General features: G+C 36.2%; 2 protein-coding genes across 3 annotated transcripts; both read left to right on the forward strand.

Annotated features, from left to right (window-relative positions):
* LOC104790605 (E3 ubiquitin-protein ligase RDUF1-like) lies at positions 2,542-4,463 on the forward strand. 2 transcript variants are annotated; one of them, XR_768712.2, is made up of 2 exons: positions 2,542-3,260; positions 4,359-4,463. XR_768712.2 is itself a non-coding variant. In XM_010516383.2 (1 exon), exon 1 carries the CDS (start codon positions 2,638-2,640, stop codon positions 3,073-3,075), a length of 438 nt encoding a protein of 145 aa, XP_010514685.2. In that variant the 5' UTR covers positions 2,542-2,637; the 3' UTR covers positions 3,076-3,393. The 2 variants fall into 2 exon arrangements, 1 of the variants encoding a protein (XP_010514685.2); XM_010516383.2 differs by lacking the exon at positions 4,359-4,463 and having other exon boundaries at positions 2,542-3,393.
* LOC104698776 lies at positions 12,498-13,139 on the forward strand. Its single transcript, XM_010414171.1, has one exon. It carries the CDS (start codon positions 12,498-12,500, stop codon positions 13,137-13,139), a length of 642 nt encoding a protein of 213 aa, XP_010412473.1.

Here is an 18,196-nt window from a genome sequence, read left to right on the forward strand (position 1 = left end):
AGGACTCGTTTGCAAACATGCCCGCGGGTGAAGAATTCATCACAATTGAAGCAGAGACCTTTTGCTCGTCGCTCTTCCATTTCTGCGGTGGTCAATTTCTTCAAAAACAGTTGTTGATGAGCCGGTTTATCTTCTGATTGTTGGGGCAACTGAGCTTCCTTGTCTTTTCCACCCTTGGAGCTCTCACGATTTCCTGTCCTAGGGAACAAGACCGAGTTTTGAGCTACTGGTGCCAAATGTCCTCCAAACATCTGTGTCCGCTTGTCATTATCGATCTTGTATTCATTATCTCGAGCATATTCCATAGCTTTAAAAACTATCTCAGGACGGAGATACTCGACTTCCTTTCTTAAACTATCTGTAAGTCCAACGCAAAACTGCCACAGTTGTTGGTCTCCAGTTAGTTTCGTTTGCCTTCCCAAACATTCCTCAAATTGGTTACAATACTCATCAACTGTTCCCGTATGTCGTAGATTACATAACTCTCCAATTGGATTCACGACATCGGCATTTCCAAAATGACTTTTACAAATCCTTTTAAATTCAGCCCAGCCTAGCCTATGGGTGACTAACCTTCTCAAATTGTTGTGCCAGTGATACGCTTTACCAGTCAAGACAAAGGTTGCTTGGCGAACTCGTGCATCATCATTAAAGATACCTTGATCTTCGAAATAATCTTCGCACTTCTGCAGCCACTCGACATCGTTAACCGTTCCGTCATAAGGTGGAAACTCCATTTTGGCTGGTGTTAAGGTGTATTCAACCAAACCACCACCTTCTTCGTTTCTAAGCTTATCCTCTTTCCCTCCTCTCAATCCTTTCTGCACACGGAAATCACCTTGTGAGAAGTCAGAATTAGTTTTCTCCCCAATCTGTCTCACATGCCAATCTCCACCTCCATCTGTTCGCCGGTGACCTCGCTCCTTCTCCTCCTAGCAAAACGGCCATGGTCCACAAGAGTAAGCGTTTTTTTGTTCCTCTCTCATCTGATTGGCTTTTGTCACATATGCTTGCTCACCAAACGCTTGATTTAGTTGTGTTGCAGCAGATTTTGAAGTCTCGTTCAAGGTTATGGCTTTTGCTGTTACCAAAGTTTTATGCATCTCCGTCTGCTCTTGTCGTAACTCTTCTACAAGAGCTTTTGTCTTATCACATTGTTCTTCATGCAAGGCTGCGACCGTCTCTAGTGCCGTTGAAGTTATGTCCAACGCGGCTTGTTGCGTCTCCGTAGTTGTTTTGAGGTTTTCCACTGTTGAACACAAGGGATTCAATATTCTCTTGATGTCGCAGATTTCCCTCTTTATGTCTTCCATCTTTGTGTCCATACTCTCTATCTTTGCAAACAACTTTGCGAGTTCTGCTGCAACGTAATCGTTCTCACCCATTGAATATGTTGGCTCTGATACCAAGTTGTTATGAGCCGACTTTGATCTAGTGATTGGATCCGTGATTGAAACTAGAATAAAAGATTTAAGAGCTAACTTCCTTTTAACCCAACTCTCTCCTTGAGAATTAGGTTAATTGTTGGAAGCTTTTTTTTCTCATTTGCATAAGAGGGTTCTTATATAGAACCTTACACCGACCTATCTCTCTATTAAAAGTAAATTATATAAAACCTTAAATCTAGTTAATAAGGAATAATACCATAATTCTAATAATCATATCAAAACCTAATAATCATATCATGGATCCACTAGAGGAGAATAGCAACCAAATGAGTTTTAAGCTCAGAGCAGTATTCTATTCTATGAATTTCCTGAGACCAAGACCACCTTCTGATTTTGGCAGACAGACTTTAGACCACGATAATTTTACCTTATAATAATTTTCCATATTAAATAGAAATATTACACTGACTTGTTTATTAGTTCATTGTTTAAGCTTTTAAACCTTTACATAACTTTTTACAAATTCTAAAAAGAGTTGACAAAACCCATTACAATATATCTCTAAAGGAAAAAAAGAAACTAGAATTAGAATTTTTCTATAAAAAAATCGTTTTTTTGTGGTCGTGATGTAAAAGACACACTCTGCTTGTGAATAACGAGTCCCAATGATTAGGGATGTTAAATAGGGTTTCTCGTGATGTATAAACCAAAAGTGGAGTCCAGCTTCGAACTTGTCAAATCCTATTCTCGTTTTTAAAAATCTTTTGCAAACTTGACGATCAATAAACTGAATAAGTTTTTTTTTTCTGTAAAAATGGTATCTGATCTCTCCAAATAGATCGTAACCGGGAAAACATAACGCAGTTTATTTGTATATATATATATTCACTCACACTCAAAAATATATACATTCTACATCTCTTAGTTTTTTAAAATATATATTCTACAGTTCTGTACCATATTTGTTCTTTACCGTTATCACTAAACGGATTTTGTTTATTTAATTTATTAAATCTTGCTTTTTTTCCCACAGTAAACATTGTTTATTGATATGTCGGTGTAATAGTTATATGACGTGGCCACAAATGAGACTCACATGCAAGACATGTGTACAAATTTGTCCTCACTCATGGATCATATGAACCGAAACATTCACTCACACTCAAAAAAACCCAATCTTCACATTCTTTTATACTATCATCATCGTCATCTACACCTCGAAAATTCCAAAAAAACAGACCAACAAAAAATGGCAGAGGAGTTTCATCTTCCTATAGTCGAAAACGATCCGATTCCTACCGAAGAAGATTTCGAAGCAAACACTACTTTAATAGACGACGAATACCTCCGTTACCTCCACTACTTGGATTCACAGAGCAGCCATGGGATCAACACGTTTGGTTCTTACGATGAGATCTTTGGTCTAGTTCTCGGCAATTCATCATCTACCACACGGGGATTGAATGCGGCAGAGGAACTTCCGGTGGTGGAGTTTACGGCGGAAGAAATGATGGAGAGAGGTTTAGTAGTTTGCGCCATATGTAGAGAGGAGTTTGCTTCTAATGTGAGACTCTCTGAGCTTCCTTGTCAGCATTATTACCATAAAGACTGTATCACAAATTGGTTGAGTAATCGGAACACTTGTCCGCTTTGTCGTCATAATGTGGAATTACCTAACGGCGGTTGAGATTGTTTGTACTAATTCAGACCGCACCGTACCATCTCCATTTATTTTTGGTAAAATATAATTATTGTGTTTTTCGGAAAAATCTTTGAAAGGGATGCAACACAATTCTCCGGGGAGGTCACGTATCCAAGTATAAATGTCCCTTCACTGCGGAGTTCTGATGGGATCCTAGTGCATAAGTGGCGGTATGATTGCATCCTGTAAATATCATTGCTATAAACTAAGTTGTGTTTTGTTGAATATGACTGTAGGTTGCTTAACAAGTATAGTCTAGTTTTTGTGAATTAATTCGGAACGTATATGTTATGATTTCTACTCTTTTCAAGATGAATTGGAAAAATAGATTTAGTGAATTCTTTTGTGTTTTGTATTTGGGAAACGAGCTATCCAGGTAAGAGAATTCTCTTAGTGCTTGCTTTAGCTGAGTATATATCTAAGTGACACTCTTTAAATGAGCTCTCTTTGAGTAATTTATCTAGGGATTACCCGAGAAACCGTTTTAAAATTTAAGCTTATAGGTCTGTGTTTTGTAATAGAAAAAGGTGGGCTTAAAACGGACGGCTGTTACACTGGTTTTACACTATGTAACTAATGTTTATTTGTTCAACAAAGTGTCAAAAATTAGATCACAACTCAACCAATAACAAAAATTTGGATAGGGCGGAAGTTTCTGTATACAGTTTGAAGAGATTGGTTGTGTTGGGCTTTTAACTCACTTAGTCACTATTCGATCCAAATGTCCACTTTATTTTATGGTGGGATAGATCAAAGGTCCATTATTGTTTCATGCTTGCTTTTTTAGCTTATGTCGTGGACTCGTAGTCACTAGGTTTACGATCTTTGTATATTTATCCGGATTTATATATATTTAAATAACTTATTAACAAAAATAATATTAATTAGCTCTTTGGCATCAAGGACCGCATTAGCTCTCTTTGGTCTTCAACCACTCTGAGCCTTGGAGATCTTCTCCAATTAATGCTGGTTCTGGCATTCACAAACTCATTGTAAACACATTTTTTGTTGACAAAAAAATTTAACATTTTAACGAAATATTTAGGTGTTTGACCAATACATAAAATAGTATCAAACAAATGGCAACAAAAATTAAATCAATTGTATTTGCTTTCTTTTGGTGTAGGGTTCTGGATGTGCCTCTCCCTAGCCACCCACCCTATATAATTTGGCATTATCCGCCCAAAATCATACTTTAAATGATTCTGCTCCCTTCACATGTTGTATTAAATCCAATTCATTTTGTTTTTGGTTTTGTTTGTATGCAGCTCTAGTAATTATTTCTACGAAGAATTTTGAAGTCGCAAAAACATTTTATCACCCTAACTGGCATTACCAACATTTAAATATCACCAGGATTAAGTAATGACAGGTAATCATTTCAAAAGTTGATTTAAAAATAAAGTTATATTATTGCATGCTTTTTATTTTACCTTTTTTTACTTACATTTAACATCGTTAATTTTTTGTCTTCTGTATATTGAAAAGAAAACTTATTTTATATATTCTCTGTTATCATGAAAATTATATTTTAAAAATACTATGATAAAATGTAATAAATGCAAAAAAAAAAACTTTATTTGATGAAAAAATCAGAGTAGAATTATTTTATATGTTTTGGAATGGTAAATTAAGTTAAGATTTATTAGTTAGAAATATTATCTGATCTCACATCCAGCCTATGCTATAAGAAACTTTACAGTTTCTCTTATATATAATGCGATTTTAGGTGGAACTAATGTGTTACGTATACAAAAATATTAAGGTAAAGAGTATGCAAAATTTTATATTTTTGTTATCATTTAATAACATAACGTGTGAACTTATAAATAACATTTTGAAGGGTCATTAGGGCATCACCTTCGGTGATACCAAAGGAGTATCAAACTAATTAAAAAATAGAAATAAAATAAAATATTGAAGAGAGAGAATGAAGTAGTGTCTCTGCATATCTCTCCGGTGACATTTCAAAACCAGTTTTAGACCTTTCTCATCTAGGTGTCATCATCTCGTAGGTTGGTTTTTAAAAAACAAAATAAAATTTAACTAAATAAAACTTTTGTATTAAAGTACTAATAAACAAAATGTCACAACCCCATTTATATATAGCATCACCGATTAGTACTAGTGTCTAGAAAAATCGTGCGCTATATAAGGGAAAAAAAGAGACATTGTGTTAGGGAGATAAATGCTAGAAAGTGACAAGATGTTCAGATTGTGTCTATTCTTGAGGGTACAATATCTAAGAGCATATATTATCTTTAATTATAACATTGATTTACGTCATATAAACTTAAGATTACGATGTTACTTTCACGTACCTTTCAATCCAACCCAAGCTTTTAGTGTTTTGGATCTTTAGAACTTCAGAGTCCAGATCTTTGGACTAGAAATACGTTAATATCCTCTCTTGTATTGGCTTCATATCAGTTATGATATAATTATCAGCTTTATATTGGTAATTAAGATTAGTTTTTATAATCTATAAACTTGAAATGGACCCTTTATGATTTGATGATATACTACTTTAGTCATACAATGTAGACAAAAGAGTACCTTTTAAGTTTTAACTAGAAGTTGTATTTGATCAAAGATTTTGACTCATCTGATGAATTTTAGATGTAGTAGGATTTATGTGGCTTTGAAGGATATCTTGGTGACTTATTTGAACTTTTATAAATAAATAAATTTATGTGATTTGATATATAAGACGTACTTGTTCTTAAATTTTACAATATTTGGGATAAAAAACAAATTCCAAACTAATAATGAAACCCCAAAAGAATTTTTTGAAACAAGAAAACAGTTGTGTAGGCATTAGCTTTAATGTCTTCTTCTTCCTTTTTTTTTGTCAAACCACTTGCATTCATTTACTTAAAAGAGATAAGGTTCATACAAGCATAATTTAGAAGACAAGATGAAAGGGCATTCCCCAATGCCACAACACAAATGAAATACAATAAAGATAGGATTAATGGGCAATAAGTTCTTGAGAGCTTTGATCCAAGTTTTTGGAAGGAGCTTGGTACATGTGAGATCAAGATTGTCGATAGACTCTTCCATAAATAAATCATTGGATGAGAAATAGTCATAGTCATGAGACATATTGGCGTTAGTGAAGGGGTCAATACTGCAACTTCTCACCGATTTGAGAAGGTCTACACGAGGTAGAAGCTTAACAAGGTTTCGAGCAAGGTTTGGGATGCTCTGTTGCTAGATGATCTTTGGAATAAATGCTGGATGGTATGAAGTGACCTTGAACAGACCAAAGCCATAACCATAACTCGGACGACTTGGAATCATGATTCAATAACCATAGAAATTCAAGCAAAAGGGTTCAAAGATCGGGACCAAAAGGGTTGTTATTACCAGGATTCTCAAGGATACGTGACACCAAAGCAACAATGATGAATTACTACTCACATGGCAATCATAGAGTTCATAATCTTGATCACACAATTGGCTAGAGATTGATGGCAACAAGATATTTAAGTAACCGTACCTAGGACTGAAAAAAGTTAGAAATGGGGCCACCAAAGTATAGGTTCCTTCCCGTATAAAGCCAATTTGAACACGGTAAGGCTCAGTGAACTCGGGATATGGAAACAAGGGATTAAAGAGGTGTCGGTAACCACCACTTCGTGGAGGCGGGGTCATAATGCCGTCCTTCCTCACCCCATAAATTTTGTCTGATACCATAAGCAATTTTCCAAAAAGCCTAGAGCTTGGATGAAGAGTGATCATCAGGGAATCGCTTTGAACCAGGGGTTGCAAAAGATCTTCACATACCCAACTCATAACTGTCGAGATGGAATGTAAGCAGCTTCTGCCCTTACAATCCAAAAGAGGGAGCGATGAGCCAGGCCTGAGCAAAGGTTCATAAAAATTTAACCTGAACTTTTAGTTGTGGCCTTGGTTTGTTGAAATGTTAATGGGCCGTCAAAGTATACAAGGCCCATCAGAAGAAAATCGCTTTCCTTGTTGGTTGACCTAGCTGGAGTGAGCATGCGGCGGCGGTTGTCCAGATATGGTGGATAGATTTGCAAGATAAGGAACATCTCAGGTGGACAAGGTTTCAACAAAAGCAAACCGGAGGGATGGTAAGTGACTGGGACATGGAACCACAAAAACACTCCATAGGTGGGAGGATGAACGCTTCGCCTGTAGAAGGAAACGCTGTGTGCCGTCGGCGTCTCTACCGGGTGGGATGAAGCAGATGGTCCAAAGAAGATCTCGTCTGCTGACCTCGGTGCCTCAGAATAGGCTTTTCTAGGGAGGAGAGGGCATCCAGATCTGAAGTTATGCATGTTGGCTGTTTGTGGATCCGTTCTGCCGGTTGAAGTATTCAGAGAAAGGAAGAGGGGTTCACCAGAAGTCTCCTGCGCCTTTAACTCTGTCTTTGGATATCTCACAGAGAAGCAAAAGGAGAGATAGCAAATAGGAAGGCGAAAGTAGACTAGCGTCGGTAATTTTTTTTTGGGGTTGGTTCCTCGATATTAGTGCCTGAGAGAGAATGAGATTTTTTTTGTATATAATTTCTTTTTCTTCTTATCACCGTTACTGGCAGTTTTTCCCACGAGATGTACCTGAAAACTATTAAAAAAAAAATTCAAAGGTTTTGCTTAGCAAAAATATCTATGGTGATCAGAGTCGGGAAAGATAATATCTTTGTATGTTTATATCCGTTTATCTCTGCTTAATTAAAGGTCCATCCATCCTTTAAATGCTTTTGTACCAAAATTTATAGTTTTTTTCAAGTGTTGATTACCAGCAGATAATCTGTAGTGCTTACAAACTGCAGGGGATAAATGATCTTTTTATATGAAAACATGATTCACTCACAAGTTACTTAATTTTAAATATTAATAGACATTAATTTCATTAAATGATTTTTATTAATAAATTTTAGAGTGAAAAAATCCGAAATCCCAACATAAAATAGATAAAAGATAGATAAAGCCAATCGATAAAAAATATTGGAGAGCCAAAAACTATGAAGTTTTATAGTACATCTGAAATCAAAGATTATTGAAAAGTCTTGAAGAACGAGTCAATAGAGGACCTATTAGATACTTTTTGTTGTGTTTTGACTTTGGGATCTCTGATTTCTTTTAATTTTATATTTGGTTTCTATTTCAATGGAATAAAATCAAGTTTTAGTTCAAAAGAAGAAAAATCTCAAATCCTCACAATATAACTTTCTTTGATTAAGAGAAATTTTAATTATCTCAAGCACACAATGTGACATATAATACAAGTGATAAAACAATTAACAAATTAGGTGAACAAATGTGAAAAGAAATAAAATAATAACGAATAGTTGTCCGACACAAATAAGCTATGACAAACATAAAAACAAATGGCCTAATTACATGTGTCGAAATTTGATTAAACAATCCATCTGTACTGATGAATATGTTGATTTTGTTTGGACCCATTGTAATAGCTTGATTCTATAATTAGCCAAGAAAAATTGAGTTCATTACTTCTCAATCTTTCCAAAGTGAGAATCTCAACTAGGTTTTTAACACCAACTTAAATGTTGAGTCTACATTTGTATACTTAATAAATTATATAGTTCAGTTAAAAACACTATAAGAGAGTACCTACAATAAGATCTCATAAGAATTTAATCAATATTAAAAAAATATTTTTATTGTATACTTAATAAATTATATAGTTCAATTAAACAATATTTTTATACTTAATAAATTATATAGTTCAGTTAAACAATGTTTTTATTTATTTGCATAAATAATTATTACTTCTTATTTTTATTGTTTAGTTTCATATCTCTATCTTTGGAGTTTCTATGATTTCATTTGTTTCCAATGTTTTATTTATTGCCTTTTCTAAACCAGTTATTATCGCCAAAAATAATCAGTTATTATTATTCGTCTTTTCAGAAAAATATAACAAGATAAATTCCAGTTATTGATTTATTCATGTCTACAGCTCTTTTATAATTAATCCCATATATCAAGTAAAATAGAAGACTTGCAAAATTAGACTACAAACTTGAGTCAATTGCAATGTTAGACCCCTCTTTTTCTCTCTCTAAACTTTCTTCGTATTAAATCCTTGTCCATTCATTGTATTCACAAAATTGCATTATTTCTGATTTATTTGAATTTCTTGCGAAAATGTTTATGACATTCATATCCTCATCTTCTTCTTATATTTACGGTTGTACCACCGCCATCAATTTTCCAACAACCATGAACAACCAAATTTGAAGCTCTTAAAGCTTCAACAACATGAATTTGTAAGCTTAAATAACACTCAATTCTAAGAGAACTTCATTTTCTTCCATCTCCTCTCCATTTTAATCCAAGAAAATTTTCAAGTCCATTTATCTTGTTATATATCATGATTCTTGGATAGTGATTAAGTTTGCGTTGGGTTTCTTCTGTGGTGACTTAAGACGACGTCCTTGGTGTTTGACATTGCGAACAACCACCGTAAGGGTATTTTCCGGTAGATTTCGTGATTTTCCTTGTGTTTTTATCGAAATTAGACTTTATTTGTTAGTCGAACCATCATAAAATAATGTAAAGTCTACTATTTGGTCAGTTTTGCAATTTAAAGTTTATCAAGTTTTGAGCCCGTAGACTAAAATGTCAGTCTCCTTAATTTAATTTGAAAACAAAAAAATATGGTTTAGACTGCATTATAATATTTCTAACGGATACTTCGTTTACAGTCTACTAAAGTGTATTTTTGCAATTGACCAAATTATTGACTTTTTAGTCCAGACTGTCAGACGAAGTCTTCGCATGAAAAAGGTAGTAGACTTCTATACTGGTTATTTTTGAAGTTGACCAAAATATAAAAGTATTGACCGTAATATTATTTATATAAAATTACCTAGTTGACTGCAAAAGAAGTCTACTAGTTAAAAAATTAAAATATTGGTCAACCCCAAAAATGACCAGGGCAGACTGCAAACGAAGTCAACATTTCTGGAGACTTCGTAAGTAGTCTAATTGGCGGAAGTCAAACTTGGTAAATTGCAAAACTAACCACAACGAAGTTTAACTTTTATAGTTGACGGATTTACGATGTCTACTTGTTAGTTAGAAGTCTACTAAAACGTCAATGGTGTGGTCAATTGCAAAAATAACTAGTGTAGACTGTAGTCGAAGTTAACTTTTTGAAATTTTCAAAGAAGTCTACTCTTTTTTATGTTTTGAATTGCAAAACTGACCTAAAAATTAACAAAGGAAGACAACAAAAGAAGTCAACAATCATAGTAGACTTCAAACGGTGCCTGTTTTATTAAATTGTAATTGCAAAAATAGACCACAAGTAATAGACTTCACAGGTAGTCTCTGTATAGAAGCTTGTTTATGTATACAATGTTGACATCAACATGAAATCCTCAAAATTTGAAAACCAATTTGCAACAAGTTGGTAAATAATTTTAAAGATTTTCTTGTTGTACTCTTCTATATATGATATGTACTTGCTTTTGTATGTTTTTGACATGATTATGTATTATACAGATGGAAAAATCAAGTTTTTGGTTTTCATAGGTAGTTAGGTTTATTAAATTAGACTTATTTAGGAAGTCAAACTGTTAGATTTATCTCTAAAGTCTGTACAATTGAAATGGTCTTTAATTGGAAATTTATAAAGATTTTTTTTTTGATTTTTTAGTTCGTACGTGTTATATCGGTTATGTAATTGCCTATGTATATTTTACGATGAGAAAATATTATACTTTTCGATCAATCATGTTTTTGCTTTTCTTAGGTTATTAGGGTTGAAGGTTTAGGGTTTATGGTATTTTAACTTGCTGCTTACTCTTTCAGGTAAATGGCGCAAATACCTGTTGTTTTCGGAGTACGGCTGACGAGAAATGGGTCTTGGCATTTTGACATGGATGGACTCAAAGGTGGGAGAATGTTTTTTTTGCGGCATGGTTGTACATACACTGAGCTTGTTGCAATGGCTGTAGAAGATTATCTGATTGACAAAGAAACAGAGATGGTTCAGTTGTCGTATCCCTTAACAGAGATGATGCTTCAGCAATTGCCCCAAGATACCCCTCCTGTCTATGTCACAAATGATAGATCAGTTCAGAACTTGATAGATTTTAGTAGTAGGAATGTTGTTCGCCTTTGCGTCTCTACACAGTGCATGGATGGACATCCGGTTATGTTAAACAACTCTCGTTCTGTTGACGATGGAGAGCCAACAGTTGAATTTGGTAACGTTGTAGATCCAGGTGCCGTTGAGTGTGCAGATGAATGTGCAGAAGAATGTCATGAAACTGATCATACGGATGAGAAGCCGAAAGATGTTGATGACATGGATTTCAACTACAGTGAGTACGAGAAATTTAAAGATGAAGATGACGAAAGAGATGGAGATGACCTGGGACTAGATGCTGAAGAAGGGAAACTGTTTTTTGGTGGTATTCATTGACAGTTAAATAGTCCTTGGATAGACCAACTGAAAGTAAGTCAATGCTTTCCATGCAAAGCTGATGTCATATCTGAGGTGCATTTGACCGTGATTATGTTAAAATTCTTTTTCAAAATTAAGAAGTCCACAAAGTCTCTGTTGGTGGCAATATGCTCTGTTCCAGGATGCACATGGAGGGTCGTGGCCACAGTGAAGAATGATCCAAGCACTTTTTGGGTCACCAAATATCTGAACGTGCATATATGTTCTATTGTGGACCGCGTAGCTAACCGTAAGCGTTGCACCTCAAAATATATTGGGAGACTTTTCATCGACCGGGTAGAAATAGTGGATGGTGTTGTCCCACAACATATTGAAGATTCAATGAGGACAATGTTCGGCATGACGTTGGATTACACCACTTCGTACAAGGCTTTACAATATGCGCAAGAATATGTGAGAGGAAGCGCGAATGACGGATATGCGAAGTTGCCTTACTGTCTTCGGAAAATAGAGCAGTCCAACCTGGGAAGTGTCGTTTACCTTGTTGTTGATGACGAGCATAGGTTTAAGTATCTTTTCATATCTTTTGATGCTTCAATCCGTGGTTTCAATTATGTTAGGTGAGTTATTGTGGTTGATGGGACTCATCTCACTGGCAAGTATGAAGGTGTACTGTTAATCGCTTGCGCACAAGATGGTAACTTCCAGATATTTCCGTTGGCTTTTGGAATTGTCGACTCGGAGTGTGATGCTTCATGGGATTGGTTTTTCACCAAATTAATTGAGTGTATCTTTGATGAATATCCTTTGGTAGTAGTTTCGGATAGGCACAATTCAATAGCTAAGGCATGTCGCAATGTTATCCCATGGGCAACACGAGGGATATGTTATTACCATCTTCAACAAAACATAATTTCTAATTTCAATGGAAAGCAACTGATGTACTTGGTGTAAGGGGAGCATATGCGCATACGGATGATGATTACAACTGCTACATGGCTTCGCTCACTAACGTAAATCCGGCTCTTGCAGCGTACTTGAATGAGGCAGATCCAGCTTTATGGTATCGAGTTTACTGTCCAGGAGATAGATACAACATCAAGACTAGCAACATTGCGGAATCTATCACCTCCATGCTAAAGAAAGCCAAAGGTTATCCCATCACATATCTCATTGAGTTTATTACGAAAAATTTAGGTAGGTGGTATTGGAAAAGACGAGAGGATGCACTAAGTCTGACAACCACTTTTAGTCGGGGTGTTGAATACTTATTGGCCGTAAGGGAGCATTACGCCGATATGATGACAGTCAAACGCATTGATGTTTGGCGTTTCCATGTTCATGGTGGACAACGTGACTGTTTGGTTGACTTTGAAGAAAAATCTTGTTCATGCGGGGTGTTTGGTGTTGAGAAAATACCATGTTCACATGCTATTAAGGCTGTCAAGTCTGCTGGATGGCATATGTCTACCGTGGTGGAAGCTTACTATAGAAAAGATTATGTCTATGTGTCGTATGCGACTAACATTATGCCCAATGTCGAGCATGCTCCGATTGGGCCAGATATCCGATGTATACCTCCAATACCGAAGCGGAACTGGCAGGCAAAAGAAAGTCTCGTTGGCTTACATGGCTAGAATTGTCACGTAAAAAGGGTACCAAGCCGCGGAAGACACAAAAGTCATATGCTTGTTCAAAATGCAGGCAGCCTGGACATACTCGACCTCATTGCGTGAATAGCATTCAATCAGATTATTTATAATGTTTTGTGGCTGTTTTTGGTGGTTATATTAATAGATCTTGTTCAGTTTGCTGAAGACGGAGAGTAGAAGTTACCTTCATCGTGAAGTTAATTGGAATGATTGGACCATTAATATGTATTTTGTAATATTTTCGGATATATTCCACGTGTAAGTCGACATTATCTATTACAGACAATCATTTCTCTTAAGGGGATTCCACTTTCTTCTCTTCTTCATCAAATAGACTCAGATGTAGAATAATGAGTCAAATTTTGGGGTCAGATTCTGATACAAATTCGCAAATCCGGTACTTGTGAAATCATGGACAGATGCAAATCCGGGAAGAAATTTCTTCAGGTGCATTGTTCATGGCTTTTCTCGTTGGTCAGACGAAGAAACATCACGTGGATGGCAAAAACGGAGCTTATTGGAGTCGAGGGACGAGATTCGTCGGCAGAAAGAAGAAATCAAGGTACTTGAAGAATCTATAAGAGCAATGAATAAACAAGTTGTTAATGGTTTGTTGACCTCTCATTTGGTTAACAAATATGAGGAAGATAAGAAACAGTTTGAGTGTGAGATTATGACAACCAAAGATAGGGAAAATATGCTTCGACAATTCATGGTTCTCTCTTGGATAGGTTTCATTCATCGCAATGTGTCTTGGGATGTGTACAACATCTCTAAGTTAACTTTAATCAGATGTCTATTAAGCTTTCGATGTATGCTATTGTTTCAAGTCTACATTCATTGTACCCTTTCGATATCTCTACATTCGTTGTACCATTTCGCTATCTATACATTCGTTGTACCCTTTCCCTATCTCTACATTCATTGTACACTTTCGATTTATCTACATTCATTGTATCGTTGTCGTCTCTTCATCTTCTTTTTCGATCATTGGATCTATAAATATCCTCTCAATTTCCACTCAATCTATTGCATATCCTTCTTCAATAACAAGAGAATAAGTTGGTTACGAGCTATGGCCGGAGAGAGTTCCAGTAAGCGTAAGCGAAGTAGTTCTGATTTCGAGTGGGAAGAGGAAGTAATAGATGCCATGAAAGACGCGTTTGAGAGGAAGAGAGTCGTGGTTGAAGAAGAGACGAAGGATCGCTTCAAAGCAATTCTTCGTATGATAAGAGATCGCATGAAGAAGAAGGAAGAGGCTACCGCCCTTGTGCATCAAGTGGATTTGATCGACGCTCAACTATCCCAACTGAATCAAATATTGGGTCAACAACTTGTCGACTTCGAGGCAGAGCACAAGAGGTTAGAGGAGATGAGAGAGGTTGCGGAAGCTGATGTCAAACAGTGTTTGGTTCCTCATATTATTGATTGGGGCAAACTTCATGTCCGTCTCGACGATTAGTTGCATCACCCAAACTCCTATTTGTATTTTATTTTTAACTTAATGTATGCATACTGTATACCTATTTCTATTTTCTATTTGTCAACTCTACATAAATAATGAATACCTATTTCTATTTCTATTGGTCAACTCTACATGTCCATTACTTACCAATATCCATTAGAAGTCTATAAGTTAACTTCAGAAATATGTCTACTAGGCTTCCGCTGTACGCTATTGCTTAGAGAAGACTACAAGTAATTAATATTTTAATAACTAACTAATGAGGAACATACAAGTGTAAAAATAAACAGAGGCGACCAAAAAGAAAAAAAGGAAAAAAAAATAACCGTTTTCGGTTCTCTTCTCTTTCTCTCTCTTTATGTATTATTTTATTAATTTTTAATAAAAATTGAAAATAACACATTCCCCGATAAAGTTTATAAATCTGTCACATTTTATATTATTTTATGTTGCTTCTCGGGTTCCGACAACAGAGTAGAGGGAGTATCGGCGGGAGAGCATGTACAAAAGCCCTTTGGTAGCATTTATTGAAACTCTGTAGATGCCTCATCATTAGGTCCGACAGCAAAAGGATGAACCACTGTTTTAGTAAAAGAGATAATTACGAGTACAATTTCATTAATCCGTTCACATTATAGTAATAAAAAGATCCCACAATATGGATAGCAGCCTATCATCAGAGTTAAACAAAAAATTTAACTACGAGAACAAAAGTTCTACATGTCAATTGAACAACAATATTCATTCGAAGTCTCTAAGTTAACTTCATAAAGATGTCTAGTAGGCTTTCGCGGTACGCTATTGTTTAGAGGAGACTACAAGTAATTAATATTTTAATAACTAACTAATGAGGAATAAACAAGTGTACAAATAAACAGACAATCTATATTATTTTATCAATTTTTAATAAAAATTGAAACACATTTCCCGAGAAAGTTTCTAAATTTGACACTTTGCTGGCATTGTTGAAACTCTGTAGATGCCTTGGCATTAATTGTGGACAAAAGGATGAACCACTGTTTTAGTATTGAGATGTTAGGTGAGAGACAAAGTGAAAATAGATAATTACGAATACAAGAACAATAATTCGTTTACATAGAGTTAATAAGGAGGATCCCACAAAAAATATATGGATACTGCCCATCATCCGAGTTAATAAATAATATATCCAACCCACAAAATAACAAGATCCCCCAACAAAAACAAAACATCCTCCTAATAAGTCATACATAAGACATACAAATTAAAAAAGAAACAAGTTCTTAGTTAGTTTTGAATTGGGGGAGGATCATATAGCCCAAAATCTTCGGTGTAATTTGACTCATTTGGTCCACAACACGCAATCTCGTAAAATAAGTCACAAGACAGCTTCTCCCTTATCCATGGGATGTTTGCGTCGCACAATGTAGAAGGAAACGGTAGTCCGAGTGCATGACATTCTATGTACTTTAATGTAAAAACACCATAGTCACCTGGCCTCTTATTCAGAGGCACTACCGTTGTGACTCACTCGTGGGTGAACTTCTCGTACGGATACATTGGTTTGTGGTCATGACTGGCTAACTCCCGCAGCACATACGTAACCATCACAACTATCGGATGAACTGCAGTCGCAAGCTCATCATAGGAAGAACAACTGGGAATGCTGTCCCAGACAATGATGTGTCTCATTGGAACTGATATCCACCTAGCAACCCAATGCTGAGATTAACGTTTAACGGCGCGTATAACTCGTCCACTTCCAGACCCCACTGTTTGTTAGACTGGGCATACGGTGGATACTCACCTGTGTGGTAACTGAAGGCACCGACCGGCAGAAGTTTTCCAGACCCATCAGGATTCGGCTCAGATTTTTCAAATTCAAAATAGTTCTTCGTCCACATATGAGTGAACATAGCGTCTAGGAAGACAACTCTATCCGATCTAAACCTCTCAGGATGTAATGTGAATCGATGTCTCAGTAGATTCAAACCCGCATCCATGTGCTGGATAATCACATGAATTTTAAAACACAGTTAAATAGTATTGAAGACTGTCAACATAAACGAATACAAGAAGTTTACGAGTAGACTTAATGAATCTCTAAGCCACACTGTTCTTGTCTGCAGTTCGTACCATCAAAGACAACATCGGGATTTGTCTGGAATCTTGTCCATGTACGTCCTGTGAATGAAGAATGGTTTGGAAACATATAAGTTACAAGATTTTCGAAACGTAGAATTTTGAAACATAACATAAAATGTTGTAGACTTACGGATCTTCCTTTAAGAAGTCAAGCAAAACCTTCTTCTTCTCCTTGTCTGCTTTATCCAAAGGATTGTATGCTGACGTATTTGACTTACCACCTATGATAGTCTTGGCTGTGTTATCACCAACGAATGGAGAACGCTGACTTGACGCCAATCTCTTAACCCTTTCAGCCCTGCCCTATGCCGCAAGCATAGTAGCTTCAACCTGTGGTTGTTGCTTCTTAGCCATGGCAGTGTAGTCAGCTGCTGTTGGGATTTCTGTGCGAAGGAACACAGAAGGATTTGAATCAGTGTCAGATGAATCAGAGCTGCCCTCCTTTGTTACCTTGTTATCCGTACGAGTAACAGATGGAGAAGGGTTCAGTTTCTGCAAATTCCGATTTAAAAGTTACATGATCATTGATGTAAACAAATAAAATTAAATCTGCCATATCTGACATATGTTTAAGAGTCTCGAATTTGACAAAGCAAAGACAACATAAAGTTGAAGTCGACTTCACATAATGAAGTCTAACAAATACACTTGATTAGAAGTCTGCGAAGTTGACAACCTCTATAAGTCTATTTTTTCTTCGCCTTGTACCTGGTATTGTGTTTGTGAGGAATCGTAGTAGGAATTTTCAAGTGTTCAGAACTAACCATATCCGTGGTTTTTTGAGTGATAGGCTCTTCCTCTTCAGCAGTAGCTTCAGGAGCATTCTGTTCCTTTGGGTTGGTATCGACTTCTGACGCACCACTTACATTTCCCTTCATTTTGGAAAGATCCGAAGCCAGACTTTCCACCTTCTTATTCAGCATGTCAAACTTCAAATCGCAACTTCTGAATCCGTCCTTCATCTCTTGAAGCAGAGCTGCTCCCCACATGCTGAGCTCATCTTTAATGGAATCCAAGATATTGATATCCAAGGCAGTTGAAGTACCTGAACAGTGCCTCTTTCCACTTGGTTCATCAAATGTATCGGCTCTCTTATTCTCACCCTTATCCTCCACCTTTATCTTCGCATTGTTGGACGCATGAATACCGTCCGTCTCCCAAAAGCCTCTCCCCCACTTCCATCGACCTAAATCCCCATTCAATCCTTTCATAATGTTAGCAATTCTGTCATTTGCTTCATCCTCTTCCCAAATAGGGCTACTCATGCCACCAATGGTCTTGAAGTGGTTGAAACGAGTCTACAATTGATATAAAACAGTATAACTGTTCAAATCCAACACCAACATTAAACAAATCTAATATAGTATATATACTGCTATGCGTACCTGTCTTAGAATGCCCTCTTTCACATATTTTCGACCGCGGGAACCGCGGTAAGCAAGCAACGGTGGAG

Source organism: Camelina sativa, chromosome 6 (assembly GCF_000633955.1).
Source record: "Camelina sativa cultivar DH55 chromosome 6, Cs, whole genome shotgun sequence".
In the NCBI taxonomy this organism is placed as follows: Eukaryota; Viridiplantae; Streptophyta; class Magnoliopsida; order Brassicales; family Brassicaceae; genus Camelina; species Camelina sativa.